General features: G+C 36.0%; 2 protein-coding genes across 2 annotated transcripts; one reads left to right on the top strand and one right to left on the bottom strand.

Moving 5' to 3' along the window:
- Positions 1-4067: 4067 nt before the first annotated feature.
- Positions 4068-8644, top strand: LOC115999202 (mini-chromosome maintenance complex-binding protein). Its single transcript, XM_031239013.1, has 13 exons — positions 4068-4274; positions 4742-4855; positions 4970-5077; positions 5210-5350; positions 5704-5748; positions 5846-5962; positions 6058-6216; positions 6809-6883; positions 7069-7182; positions 7307-7509; positions 7612-7747; positions 7832-8059; positions 8228-8644. The coding sequence occupies exons 1-13, from the start codon at positions 4107-4109 to the stop codon at positions 8417-8419; spliced, it is 1800 nt and encodes a 599-aa protein (XP_031094873.1). The 5' UTR covers positions 4068-4106; the 3' UTR covers positions 8420-8644.
- An 18-nt stretch (positions 8645-8662) lies between these two features.
- On the bottom strand, positions 8663-10989 carry LOC115999203 (adenine/guanine permease AZG1-like). Its single transcript, XM_031239014.1, has 2 exons — positions 10215-10989; positions 8663-9792 (listed from the first exon to the last, which is right to left on the bottom strand). The coding sequence occupies exons 1-2, from the start codon at positions 10957-10959 to the stop codon at positions 8813-8815; spliced, it is 1725 nt and encodes a 574-aa protein (XP_031094874.1). The 5' UTR covers positions 10960-10989; the 3' UTR covers positions 8663-8812.
- Between the last annotated feature and the right edge of the window lie 4441 nt (positions 10990-15430).

Here is a 15430-nt window from a genome sequence, read left to right as displayed (position 1 = left end):
GAATTGGCTTTTATAATAGTGGGAGGGGGGTAGATTGCTGCCGTGCTGGAGAAGAAAGTGAAGGAGTGGAGACTTCCATGGGATTTTCTTGCATTTTTCCGGTGGACAGGTGAGTTAAGAAAAGTCAGCACTTGCTACTTTGGAGTCGTGCCCATTTTACAATCCTGCTCCGACACGCGATATATATAAATTGTATATTATACCTCTAATTCTTCCTCCGGAAGTTCACCCTCGTGACCAACAGAGCTATTTATGAGTTATATCTATTCCATTAGTCGTGTAATTTAACTTGTGCCTCTAACTCTCTAAGTGTAGCTAGTAGGGATAGGAACCCCACTCGATGTCAAATGCAACTATAGATCGGCCAACCAACGTGACAAGCCAATCAAGAGAGCTCACTTGCCACTTGTTTCTAGGGCTGTTAACAACGGAGGTTGTTCCTGTTCGTTTGTTAAGGATTTTTGAGTGTTTGTGTTTATGTTGGTTTGTTAAGGTTTTAAAAAATTTCTGTTCGTGTTCGTTTGTTAAGCGTTCGTTGGTGTTCGTTAACGCTCGCGAAAACGTTCGTTAACGTTAATGAACAGGTTCGCGAACGTGTTCACGAACGTTAACGAACACGTTCGCGAGCGTGTTCATTAACGTTAACAAACATATTCATTTACATTCATGAACGCGTTCGTGAACACTTAATAACCAAACAGTAAAACACATGCACATGTTCATGAATACAATTTGTTCGTGAACAAGAAATAATCAACGTTCAAAAACAATAATCAAACAAACAACACAACTAAATGACTTTATATATATATATGTGTGTGTGTGTGTGTGAACATGTTCGCGAACATTATTAAACAAACTCTAAACGAGCTCTACTAAACTAACACAAGCGAGCTTATTCACGAACACTACTAAACGAACACAAACGAACTTGTTCATGAACACTTAGCAAACAAGCTTACCACTGTTCAGACTATGTTCGTTTATTAACCGAACTCTAAATTTTATTTGTTAATGTTCGTTTACCTTAATAAACGAACGCTTACCGAATTTGAACACGAGTAATTTGTCGAAAGCTCCATTCGCTAACACCTGTACTTGTTTCTAACTCAAAATTATCTTGTACTCATACTCACTCTACTCATTTTACTCAATACTTCAATAGCAATATATGATCGTCCAGAGTTTCTTGTTCAATTGATCAACATACTGCTTATGTTCTATCTACAATGCATATCAATATTTAGAAAATAATATTTTAAAACGCTTAAAAAAAAACAAAAACTCTTTAATAGATGATCCACGGCAGACCATAGAGCAACCTGCGACGCACGTCACGCGCGGGACCGTCCGAACGTGTTTGTTGCCGGCGGCGCACCATACATGCTCGTGTGCTGCACGCTTTGATTCTCTTGTGTTTCATGCTTTTTTCGCACCGTTTTTCCCCCCCTACATCAATGAATCTAAACTTGGATGTTAAATTATGGAATCGATTATTCGTGTAAGATAGATGCAGATAATTTTATTTTATTTTTTTTAAATTCACGGGGTCTTTCTCCATCTGTTTAATAGTCCGGGTCCACCCACATTCGCTCCGAGAGGCACAGGAGCTGGCCCAAGGGGAATAGTTATTTACTATTTTCTTTTGGTATTAAGTATAAATTGCAATTGTTATAACTAAATAAATATTTAATAAATACTTTAACAAATTACAATACTTTTATAAATTGGGTTACCAAAGTTGTTTTTCAAACCATTCCAAAGATAAAATCAATTACTTTATAAACAATTGGGAAGTAAAAAGTGGTGATAGAATAATCGAGGGACAAAAAATATTATGATTGATAGGCTATATTTACCTGGCCGGTCTAGTATCTCGACATGTGCCCTAGCTAGGTACTAATTCAAGAGGTTGCGTGTGTCAGAGAGGAACGAGTGCAACTCTAGGTCAGCTGGTTCAACTAAAATAGCCAAACGACGTCCCAACGACCCGCTCAGGAGATCGAACATGGAGGCTTAGCTTGGTAGTGGACCAACTTAGTATAAGCTGATTCCACGTATAGTATAAATAGCTTAGCCTGCTTAGCTTAATCTTGCTCAAATAGTTATCTTGTACTTACTTCACTAGAAACTCTATTATTGTACTATACTCATTTGCTTTGAGTCTCTCAACTGATCGACGGGCTCTTTATCTACCTACACTCAACCTAATTTACTGATAATACCATAGTAATCTTCAACCCTCGGTCCATTTATCAATAAAAAATACAACTCCGGTCGAACCCGGCCATCACACATATATAATTTTTCTAATGCGGTTTATCTATTTTATGTGCTTTGTTGATGATTATTACACATGAGCAGGTCTACATAGTGTACACTTTTAGAAAATAGTTACAAATTCTCTTCGTTATCTAAAGGTCCAAAAACACATAACAAAACTTCATTAAAAAAATAAGTATATGCAAATTAAAAAAAAATGTTTAATGTGATTGCATTGTCATTTTTGTTTTCCATATTGTTAAGTCAAAGTAAATGAGTCAACAACTTAATAATCCTTGTTTGTATTATTATTGTAAGCACTTTGGGTCAAATGTAATTAATAGTCTTAATTTCCACGAACCAATAAATGTTGTGAACTGTAAATTAATTGGACTGGAAAATGTGTATACTTCGAAGCTGCTAAGTTGACTCACCTACTCTCATTTATAATATTATTATTTTTTGAAAAGAAAAATAATAACGTGTTGACGTAAGAGGGTTGTTGTGCACAATGGATGTGAGTGACAATTGTGAGCTTAATTGGAAACCAGGTTGCACCGCAACGTGCAGGGGAAGAAAACATGGAGAAGTTCAATGCAACTATGCAAGTGGAGCTTCATCAAATGTTCACATTTATGGAACACTTGAACAACTTCATACAATCTTCATGTTTCTAAAATTTAATTTATATCCACTTTTGGTATTGCTTCCCATTTAATTTCAAAACATGCATCTCAAATCTTCATATGTACGATATATATATATATAGGTTTAAACCCTAAATTTAAAGGTCGGTCAGCGAACTTGTGTGTCATTGAATGGGTGAAAATAATTCTCGTACTATAATATTAAAAGTTTGACTTTCGTCAATACTCTCTTGGTTGAACTCGTCATGCAAGGTCTTCATAATGCTGACAATTACACATGAGCTATGCAGTTTACTTCTTTTGTGTGGTTTGTAAACTCACAAGAGTGTGATTTATCTAATCTACACCATCAAATGGTGATTGTTGATTTTCTTCATCATCACCAAAAATAAAAAGATAATGACTCTATGACTATGTTGGATAGAGCTTATAATTTATTTTAAACTATAAATCAACTATAAGCTATGTTTAGTAAAACATAGAGAATTTAAAATAATAGCTTATTTTGAAACGCTATTCTAAGGTTATATTTGGTATAACTTATCTTAGAGCTTATATATTATTTTAAGTTATAAATTGTAAGATCTATTTGATAAAACATGAACAGTTTATAATAATATCTTATTTTGAAACGCTACATCAACAGCATTTCAAAATAAACTCATTGACTTTTTAACTTTTATTTTTTTTGGTATATTTATTAATTTTAAAAAAATGACAACATCACCCTTCATTAATCAAAATAATAATATATTAGTTTATCATTTTATGTCTTTTTACACCTATCAGCTAATTCAACAATTAATTATATCAAACACTTTAATTTCAATTAGTTAGCTTATTAGCTACTATCTTTTCAATTTTAATTGATTTTTCAGCTTAGACATGTCAAATAGAACCAATATTAACTCCTGGTATCAAAGAGTCAAAATGGAGAAGGCTTAATCTAAAAACTTGGAAGCCCAGTATGTATAATTTGTCCAAACCGTTGCCAACGGCCCATTTATTTATTTATTTTGTTTGGGGCTTTTTATAGAGTTTAGTCCAAACACCGTAACGAGGAGGCCCGAATTTGGCGGGAAAACCCGGTTCTCAAGTTGGCGGGAAAAAGAACCTACTTATCGGCAACTTTGCGCGGGAGACGCTAACAGCATCCTCGATCAACCCTAGAGAGAGAGAGAGAGACAGAGAGAAAAAATGGTTGGGCTACCATACGATTGCCTTGCAAATCCACTTGGAGCCGTCAGATTGACGTTCGACAAGGCCGTTGCTTCAGGTTCTGATCCTTCCACGTTTGACGGCCGGGATTGGGGCGCCACTGAGCTTTTCCGGCAGTTCCTTTTTGACGATGGCGGTCTCTCACAGGTTCTCATTTTCCGTCTCTATAAGCAAGACTAGTCATTATTGTCGTCGTCGTTGTTGTTATAGGGAGTGATTATTATGTTCTATGGTTTTGTCTTTGTTTGATCTCAAGAGCAAATGAGTATTAAAGACCGAAAAAAATCAAAGAATTCATCTTATTGGAATTTCATTTTATACGGATTCTTAATTTTAAAATTGGTAACGGAGCTTAACTATTATTTACTTTCAAACAAAAATCGTAATTACTTCTCAAAAACTTATATTTGCTGTCATCTTTATGTTCTATGACTTCAATTTTGGGGAAAAAAAAGATTTTTATGTAATCATGCTGGTCAATTGTATAAGTCATTAGTGTAGGGACTGTCTAATCCAGAGTAGTGCACTTAGTGATGGTAATGAGAAATTTCTTAGCTTCTTTATACTTGCAAGGAATGTCACTAAATCTTTGCTATTATCTTTTGATGGAATAGGTACCGATGCTTAATCCTTCAACAATTAGGTGGATCCAGCCCCACACTCTAGTTCGATTCAGGGGAATGATCCAAGACATGCTGGGTAATGAATTTTATGTTGGAGCATATAAGGTATCAATTGTAGTTCTCTTTCTTTCTCTTTGTATACCCAGTGCCTCTTTTTTCTTTACTGTATTGTTATTGTTGATGGAGAAGTACTGACTTTGCCCATTCTTTTGTTGAAAGGATGGGGAAGCTTGGAGAACTAATAAGTTTGCTGATGTTTCTCAATTTCCAATGAGTGATTCACCTGACATGCGAGTTTGGGAGCGTCGCTTGTTGTATTGTGTCCCTGTGAGTCCTATGTCATTATTTGTTATTTCAGCGCTAATGAGAAAAGCAACCTAAATTGATTCTATTAATTCAAGTGCTTGTTTTTAAGTTAGTCTATTAGATATTAGCTAATCATTTCTCATCTTTGTTCAGGTCCCAGGGCAGAATCCATGGACTGAGCCTTCTTCTGAAGTTGTAATGGATTCCCTTAAAAAATCTAATTATTATACAGATTTACAGAGGGAGAAGCGCCAAAGGGAGGATGATCCAATAATGAATGACGTGGATATGGAAGTATGTCTCTATGTTTTAAACCATTCATTCTTTTCTGCACTACTTATAGTTTTCTGAATCAACTGGTCTGTTATGCTGTGATGAGAAAAGGCAGCATTTCTATTTGCAGTGTGTATCCCTTGAAATGGATGGTGCATTCTGTTAGTTTGATAGATGCATGATTTTAATTTTCCTTCAGTTTGTATGTATGCATACAGATGTGTGTGTGTATTTACAATAGTGTATTGAATGATGCTCCAATGATATATTCCCTTCTATGAGTCTAACTGTCCTGTGATGCAATATATTTCAAGTGGATGCCTTGGCATATTTTTCAGTTTGATGCTAATCCAACAATTGAATTTTGATAACAGGCCAATGATGAGTCTCATGCTTCCCCCCCATCCACCAAAAAGATGGTAAGCAAAAATTACTTTGTGTCTGGAATTTCCTTAAAATTGTACTCTAATTTGTGTGTTTGATTGCCTCCAATAATTGAACTCTTCTCTTTACAAGAGAGAGGATGGAATTGCTTCCACATCCACAGATTCTGGAGAAACCCTAAATAAGGGTATCTGTAATACTACAAATATGGGGGCAGAATTTGAAAGATCTTTTCCTTGTCTGGTGAAGGTAAATTCCTTTGTTTCTATAGCTACAATTGTTACCTCACTTCATTTCATGCTGTAGTTAACACCATTTTGCTTATTGTTATTCAAATTATGCAGATATATGACTCTCCTGAGTCTGATTTAAAGCTGAATGATATTTTTGAGTTCATTGGTGTCCTCACCTTTGACACAGATCTTTCTAAAGAAAAGGAAGATAACAATAATGTTGAAAGCAGCTTGTGTGAGGATGTATTGGTTGAGTTGCCACCTAGCAAGGTCTTGTTTGATCATTCATAACATTAATTTTCAGCCATGAATCTATTTTTTTCTTCTTATGATTATTTATTTGTTTTACTGAAATCGTTATCTAATGTTGACCTAGTTAAAGAAATTCAAATTATGCTTTGGACAGTATTTCCTATTCTGTGATGCTCTGAACTTATATTAGTGTTTATTGTAATCTTACATTGAAGGAAGAAGCACTTGCACAAACAGTAACACAGCCCTAGTATCCTATTTTTCATATCTTATCTTGATGTGTGCCAAAATCTCTGACAATCAAATTGGTAGCAAAAATGTTGGGTTCTTGCAAATGAAAATTCAATGACCTTGATACTTGAAGAAGAGACCATAAAAAGTTACATATTCTATGTCCACAAAGATATATTAATCATGAATTCATGATCATTTGGTATCACTCAAAGTTTGAATTGTAATAAGGATAAAGTGTCTGCAAGTTTGAAGATCTTCTTCAACAGTATTCTAGTCATTAGTAAATTTTGGGTTTTATGTTATTTCTTAATACTGTTATTGAAAATCCTCTGTGCTGCTGAAAGCTGTGTTTTAAGCAGTTCTCTGCATTTTGCAGGTGCCTCGGCTACATTGCTTTGTTTACCAGAAACTTAATGTTCAAGATTTCCTCTCAAATTTCCCCAGGACAGAGGTAGTTGGAATCAGCAATTACTTATCCCTATTACTGATGGTTATTTTAATTGTTATCAAGAGAGCAGCATTCAAATCCCCCTCTTTTAGGAAAAAAACACAAACTAATTTTCAATTCCTACTTTATGCACTCTATTGGTCACTTTAAGTAGCAAATTTTCTTGCATTCTTATGGTGATTGCACAGATAAAATCTTATGTGGTGAAAGGGATAAGGGAAACACTGCTGGGGCATCTCACATCTGTTCTTGGAAATGATAGAGTTGCAGCTGAATTCATGTTACTACACCTGTTGTCTCAGGTATGTGTAGGATTTACTTTTAGGGCCACTTGTGGTAATGAGTGCATAGACTGGTTCCATATTTGATATTGTTAATGCTTTTATTTCAACACCACCATGATAAGAATATTGTATGTGGATGCAGGTCCATGCTAGAGTAGATCCAATTGCAGTAGGAAAGCTTTCATTAAATCTCACATGTTTCAGCAATGAAACTGCATCTGTTTTTCGCCATCGACTCTGCCTTGCCATAAAGAATCTTCTACCATTCTCTCAGTGTATACCTCTCACAGTTGATTATCTTAACACTGCTTTGTTTGCACCAAAAAAGGACTATCAAACAAACAGGTACTTGCATTTTACCATCTAGCAACCATATTTGTCCATTTTTAGCGACTTTGGTAAATGACGCACCAGGCTAATAATTTATTAGTGTGGTCAATACTGCAGATTGGTTACAGGAGCTCTGCAATTTGCTGATGGTACTCATTTGACCGTTGATGAGACACAATTACAATCTGGAACCCTCAACTCGACTGGGGTTGAGAATACCAGGCTACTAAAGAACTTGCTAGATGTGCAAAAGGTTCACACGATAATGCTATTTTCCAACTTGATTCTGCATCCCTGATTTCAATACGGTGCTGACCTTTGCTTCATTTTCTTGCAGGTGGAATACGACTTCACCTACTACAAAATGGAGATGCCTACTGATGCCCAACTGCTAATTCTTTCCGAGGCAAAATCAAACATACTACCAGCTGATATAGTTTTGCCATTCCGTCCAACTTCAGTAACTTCCTATGAAGAAGTTGAGACTGATGTGCTGGGTGGTTGGCGTTGGTACTTGGGTACAATGAAATCATTGTCACATACCATTGCCCCGGAAATGCATAAGGTATGAACTAATACTGTTGAGAACTATTGATTTTCTTGGTTTGAGCTGGTCAGCTATGGACAACTTAAGTTGGTTTTTCCTTTTTCGGCTAAGGTTTATCCAGTTCACACTTTCACTCCAGTTCACACTTTCAAGTAGTGATTGTGGGTTTATGTAATACTATTGCAGGTGTTGGAAGATGATTTGGTTGCAGCCAGGCAAGCTGATCGTAGCCTGGGCAGCCAAGAATTTAGCAGATTGTTGACAATGGGCCGTTTGATATCTCTTAGTTTCGGTGAAACCACCTTGTCGATTGAGCACTGGCAAATGGTCAAAGAGCTGGAGAGACTCCGCAAAGAGAGACTCAATGGACGCATGTAAAGTTCATCTTTTAGGTACTAAAATTGTGTAAAAAAATGATAAAATTGTGTGTGTTTTGGTTGCTTGAAGTGCATCCATTCAATCCAGTCTGGCTGTCTGTAGGGTTATTCAATTATAAGCTCTGCTCAGTTTGGACCCTTTTTCATCAGATCAGAGGGCTCCATAATGGCGTATTCATATTTGATGTTTTATGTTTATCTTATTGGTGCCCCACGTCCTTATTCATATGGCAACACTCATTTATTATAGGCAATAATGAATATATATATCAATTGTCAATGTCAAAGGTTTATAGGTGTGTTATAACACAAGATTACTATTTGGACTGCCAATGACAAAATGCATAAAGCAAAAACTATTCTAATGGAATAAAGAAAAACCTATATAACCAACTCAAGAAGAATTTGTTTGTTTGCTATTAGCCCCCTGAACTATCCCAAAATTCCTCAACAACCCCACACTCCAATCCCACAAGTGCAACACAATGTAAGTCCCAATGCCGCCTATCAATCCATACGCTATAGAATAAGTCAACGGCATTAAAATCAACGTTACAAACGCCGGTATCGCCTGCCGCATATCATCCCAATCAACCTCCACCACCGCCTTCATCATCAACACGCCCACCAGAATCAACGGCGGCCCCACCGCCCACGCCGGAATCGACGCTAATAACGGCGTGAAGAAGAACGCTAGGAAGAAATAACACCCCGCCGTTAACGCCGTCAGCCCCGTCCGCCCCCCTTCCCGTATCCCAGTCGACGACTCGATAAACGCTGTCACCGGCGACGTCCCCAGTAACGATCCCACCACTATCGCCGACGCGTCGGACATGAACGCAAAGTATTGCCCCTCGAAGTTACCGTTCCCGTCGGTGAATCCGGCGAAACGCGCCATGGAATATAAAGTCCCGGTCGTGTCCAATATGTCCACGTAGAGAAACGTCACTAACGCTTCCCAGAAATGCCCTTTTCCGATGTCCTTGAAGCTCAGAGCCCCCGCCGTGCTCTCGATTTTATGAACATCAACAACTTTCTTAAAATACTTAAACGCAGAGTCCCCGGCCGGAGTGTCCGGAAAAGCGGTAACTCTGGTGTTTCTGAACCAGGAAACCGCCGTCACGAAAATGATGCCGTAAATCATGGCCCCCTTTATGTTCTTAGCCAAACAATAAGCTATAATCACGAATCCAACTATCGCCAGCCAGAACGTCGGGCTCTCCATGCGGCCATGCAAACAGAGTATGTCGCCGGAGACAGTCCCGCCGGGAAGAAGAGAAACAGTACCGTTCGCTGACGTCACCACCTGCGCCAGAGCCGCACGTGCTGAGCGCGGACAAGCTCCGAGCGTCACCAGTGTAGAAGAGCTAAAACCTAAAATTATTTAAAAGAAATATTCTTATTAGTTATATACTCCGTACTATATGTAATTAATTAATAAATGAGATTAATTAATAAATGAGTCCAAACAACCACTATCTTTTATAAATTATTGAGTTATAGTAATTTATTAATTTTTTAGTATTATTGACTCTTTTACGAAGAAACTGAAGTTTGAACCTGAGACCTTAGAAGTCACAACTATACTATTAGATTACAAAACTTTTATGCAATTGAACTGCTGTGTAATAATCTAACCATCAGATTAAACTTTTATGTAATTTAACTCATGTGTAATAATCTAACTATCAGATTAGATTTTTATGTAATTTAACTGAAGTGTAATAATCCAGATTACACTTTTAGTTAATAGTGTAATTAATAAATAATTTAGTATTTTAATCTGGATCTCTTACCTACTAAGCCGATTCCCTGGTTGTTCTGCAAGCCGATGAAGGCCAAGAAAAGTCCAATACCGGCGGAGGAAGCGATTCGGACGGGTTTAGGGACGAGTTTGGCAAGCTTGGCGCGCAAACCGACGGCGGAGATAGCAAGGAATATGAGACCTTCGATGAAAACGGCGGCCAACGCGCTTTGATACGAGACGTTGCCGGAGCCATGGAATCCGACGACGGTGTAGGCGAAGTAGGCGTTGGTCCCCATTCCGGGCGCTAATGCGAGGGGCAAATTCGCGAAAACGCCCATGATCAAGCACCCTATCAGCGACGAGGCGGCGGTGGCGACGATCAGATCTTTCCGCGTCTTTTCCAGGCACGCGGCGTAGCCCGGATTTACCGGGTTGAACTTGCACGACTCGTCGGGCGGGACTAGGCGGAAATTAGGGCTTCCGGTGCAGTTGGAGGGAGAAATTGTTGGATCGGAACAGAGAGGAACGCAATCGGAGACTGAGCACGTGCCGCCGGAATCGGACAATATGGAGGCGTTCACGGCGAGGATGTAGGCCATGGTAAGAAACGTGGCGGTGCCGGCGCGGAGCTCCGTCGTGAAGGTGGAGTTCCGCTCGTTCAGCTTGAACCGCTTGCCGACTCTGCTTTTCGCGACGAACGCGTTCAGCCGCTTCACCGGAGAATTTTCTGTTCCCGGCGCCGGCGCCGACGCCGCCTCTGCTGGCGGTGCTCTATCTCCGGCTTCCAAGTCCATTATAGATTGGGGAATGAATTTTCTGTGCGATCGTTTTGGCTTAAAATATTTTTGGGTGCCGTATACTCAGCATTATATATATACACGATGACTGGTCAACGGCAAACTTTGGCAATCTATTTTATTTTAATGTAATTTAAATGATTTTCACATTACAATAATTAACAAAACAGTATTTATAAGGATAGAAGAGATAATTTATAAGGATACAAAAAATAATCCTCGTTAGAATATGACTTATAAAAGTAAGGTTACATGAAGTAGTTAGGAATTGATAAAATACAGAATTTTAATAGAATAAGTTTGAGATGATTGAAATATACAATAATATTTTTAAGAGAGTTGCTATTCGGTAGATCGAATTGCTTGAAGTAGTTGGGCTTGCTAGCCAAATGATGTAGCGGTTATAAACTAAATGCAATTAATTCCTGAATTTCCTGGATTTACTCTCCCAATAATGAAGGCACTTAAATGATTACGGTTTTCTTACTAAATTTTTGTGTAATAGTTAGAAGCATTTGTGGATTCATTTATTGGCATATTAGAATATTAGATGTATAAATACACCCTGTGGCAAAATGTTTGGGGTTCAATTTTTCTGTCAAATTATACTTTTGTGTTCTCAAAATTTGCATTTGTTGTACTTCTCGATTAGAGCAATTTTCAAGTGCTTGCTCGCCCGCTCTTGACTACCCTAGGTCCTTTTCATGTGTCAGTTAACCGAATTACATAATTCATAAATAATACTATTAGATTAGTTTTTTCAGTTAATTGGTTAACAACCAAATCACCAATTTTTTTTTAGTTCGATTCATTCGGAAATAGGAATTTTGGTCCAGTTAATGATTAAAGTATTTAAAATTTTAATTTGGTTATTAATCGAATGAATACCTGTAATAAAATTAATAGACCTGATTGAGATTCAATTAGATTAGTCTCATATTGTAAATGCGAATATCAGTGTAATCAACAGAATTGATTGATGAATTTGAGGTTGAGGCTTGTTTGGATGCTTGTTTAAGGATTTTTATTTTAAGGAGAGTGATGTTTAAGGATGAAGAACACAGATTCCATTTGGATTAGGTATCTATTTCTGCGTTCATACATTCAAAGGAAGAATCTTAATTACACATCTTTTAGCCGTTAATTCAATAATAGTTGACAGCATGACAATACCTAAAATATCTACCCACTAAAGCACATAGAAAATGATGGAAATAATTTTATGATTAAAAAATGAATTAGTATACATCATATTACATTTAGTACAAATGATGTAGTGTGACATATTATTTACCCAATTAAAAATTAATACTTCCTAACAATTTATTCATCTTAGAAAAATTTTATACTACTCAAAAATGGATGATCGAGAATGATTCTTATACCTATATGTTTATGTGTTATTTGCAGACTAAATAAATTATGTTATGTATTGAGCATCCATATTACGTTATGATATATACCATGTGACTTGACAGTGATTATCATTGTAGTTGTATTATCTTGTGCACCATAACCATAACACAAGCTATACACAAAATTATATCAATTATTCTTTTTGAAAGAAATTATATCAAAATTTCAAAATAACTCGGTAACTATATTAAATCAGCAAAGAGGCCAAACAGGCCGAAGGAATAGCACCTTGTCCATGGTGTGGGCCAGACGATTCGCATCCCTACGGACATGACTAACTGAGCAAAAATAAAAATAGGAAAATAATTGTTTGCACATACAAATAAGGGAACCAACGTAAGATAAATAAAAAACTGGTCTAGATAATCTAAAGAAAAGTTCAATGCAATCCATTTGAATCTGTACTCTTCGAAAGCCAGCTCTTCTAAGCCAAGATAGTGCTTCTCCACACGCCATGGCTTCCGCTTGTAATGGATTATGGAAGCATAGTGACTTAATGGGTTGGTACTTATGCTGTTATGCTAGAGGTCATGGGTTCAAACCTCGTCAGTTGATCAAGAATCAGTACGAAGCCTTTCGCATGCACAGTACAAAAAACCAACCTTTAGGGAGGGAGATATATTTCCAATCTAAAATAAAATTAAATCAATTACTTATTCACATATAGTTATTTAATGATGAAATATAATTATAGGTACTTACAACAAATTAAATAAACAACACAACGCACAAATAGCTGCAGCTTCCTTTCATACAACAGGGTTGACTCGATGACGACGACGAGGATGTAACTTGTAAAAGTCCTTCACGGAAGCACTTGTCTCCTTTTTTTGTTATCACTTTTCTAAGCAAAGATGCAACTTCCTTTCACACATGCATTCACTTGGAGAAAAATATACAAAGCCACAAAAATATCTTCTTCGGAATTATTGTGTGTAGTAATCACGTCAAGATTACTTTAAACATTTTGCTAATTCAAAAAAATCTTCATCAGTAATCGTAAAGTATATATAATATTATATACACAGACGTTACAACTAACTACTTTAGATGTTGACCCTTTGGTAACATGTCAATTTTAGCTTATTATATTTGACCATTATTAGCTGTTTGACTTGGTTAAAAAACTACGGAGTAATATAAGTGTTTGATTTATTAGTTGTATGCAACAACTTATTGTTTCAAAATTTTAGTTCAAAACAGTTTTTTGAGAAATTTATTTTGCATGTAATTAGCTATCAACTAATGTACCAAACATCTTTCTACAATCAGCTAATACTTTTTTTTAGTAAATACAATCAGCTAATACTATTAACTAGTCAAACCTACTAACTTAATCAACTAACAACAGCTATCAGAAATATCAGCTAATAGTTATTTACCAAACACATCTTTATGTGCACCAGTGCATGTGTATTTTTATGAGTGTTTAGTGTCTTAACTCATTAATATGCTCTCAAAGAAATTAATCTGATATTTAATTTATTTAACAAGTCAACTCTTTATATGTCTCGATATTTTTGTCAAAGTCAAATATTGTAACAATATTACTAACGATTATATTTATTAAGCAGCTTGTACGTGTTCAATTCGTTCACATGGCTCTTCAATTTGTTATTGGTGTGAATATTTGTGATTAATTATTCAGTTATCCTTCTCTAATTATAATATGAATCCATATAATTTTTGTATGCAGGTTACGTTGAAATAATGGAATTCAACCTTGATGGGTCTTGTCACAGTTTCTCCTCTCCAGCGTAAGCCAAATTGATGATCATTTGACTTCTTAAATTTTTTATTTTTAATATACAAACATATATACATAGGGGCGGACCCATAAAATCTGTTGGGTGAGGGCGAAGTTTAAATGACATTAGAAATATCAATGACAAAATATTAAATGCTTATAATAATGTTCAAATACAAAATACAATGTAAATTATAATAGAATTTCTTGATTGACTACGTGACAGTTAAGGACGGAGCCAAAAATATACTTGAGTAGGATGAAAATGTGAAATTTTAAAAAACTTTAAAATGTTATATATATGTAAATGAAAAGGAAAAAAGAAAGAAGCGTGAGTCATATTGATTCATATATTCCACGCTATTATTAACTTCATTTAATCTCTAGGGTGTAGTGTAGGGAAGTAAAATAAAAAATAAAAAATAGACGGGTATTTCAAGCATAACGTAACACCTATGAATATGAAATTAATGTCTCTAAGGTACTTCAATTGCCTCCACTGTCCTATTGTGGTCCGCCCCTATATATATCAGATTCAAATTAGAACTAGTAATCTCACAAAAATGTGCAAATTAAACTAATTTCATTCGTCCATTCAAAATATCAAGGGTCTAAAATGAAAGCAATTGAAAAAAATGTGGTGACATTACAGTAAATTTGTGTAAGTTAGTTCAGATGTTCTTTGTCTTCTCATGTACATTTTTTCTTATTCAAGTGCACATTTTCCCTCTTCGAGTGCATATGTTTTGCCTCAGTGTATAGTTTCTCCTGTGAATGTAAAATTATGTCTTTTTCTGATTTGACATCCTATATTTTCTTGAACTTTGAAATTGGATCAATATTATCTTCAATAAAATCACAATTTAAAGGTGTAATTTTATATATAGCTGCATTTTAACGTAATGGGGTAGTTCAAGTGGCAAGTGCGTTCTCTTTGTGAAGAATGTTGAGAGAACTCTGGTTCGATTCTTAGGGTCCGTTATACGGGTGGAGAAAGATCCTGCAGATTTATCCCAAAAAAAAAAAGTTCCACAATTCGATGTGGATTTTATAGATATCTTCCAAGATACGTAAGGGTTTTGTGGTTAGTCATTGATTTTACGGTGTCTATTGTCCTTGAGATAATTTTTTTTTTTTATAATTTTTGTAATAATTAATTCTGACCATATAATTATTCCACAATTCGATGTGGATTTTATAGATATAAAACTATACAACGTGATATATGCATACATACGAATGAGTGTGATGAAGACGTGTGAAAGAGTTTCACCATCATAATATAATAAACAATAACAATAATAA

Source organism: Ipomoea triloba, chromosome 12 (assembly GCF_003576645.1).
Source record: "Ipomoea triloba cultivar NCNSP0323 chromosome 12, ASM357664v1".
Classification (NCBI taxonomy): Eukaryota; Viridiplantae; Streptophyta; class Magnoliopsida; order Solanales; family Convolvulaceae; genus Ipomoea; species Ipomoea triloba.
This window is presented reverse-complemented; position numbering and strand designations above follow the sequence as displayed.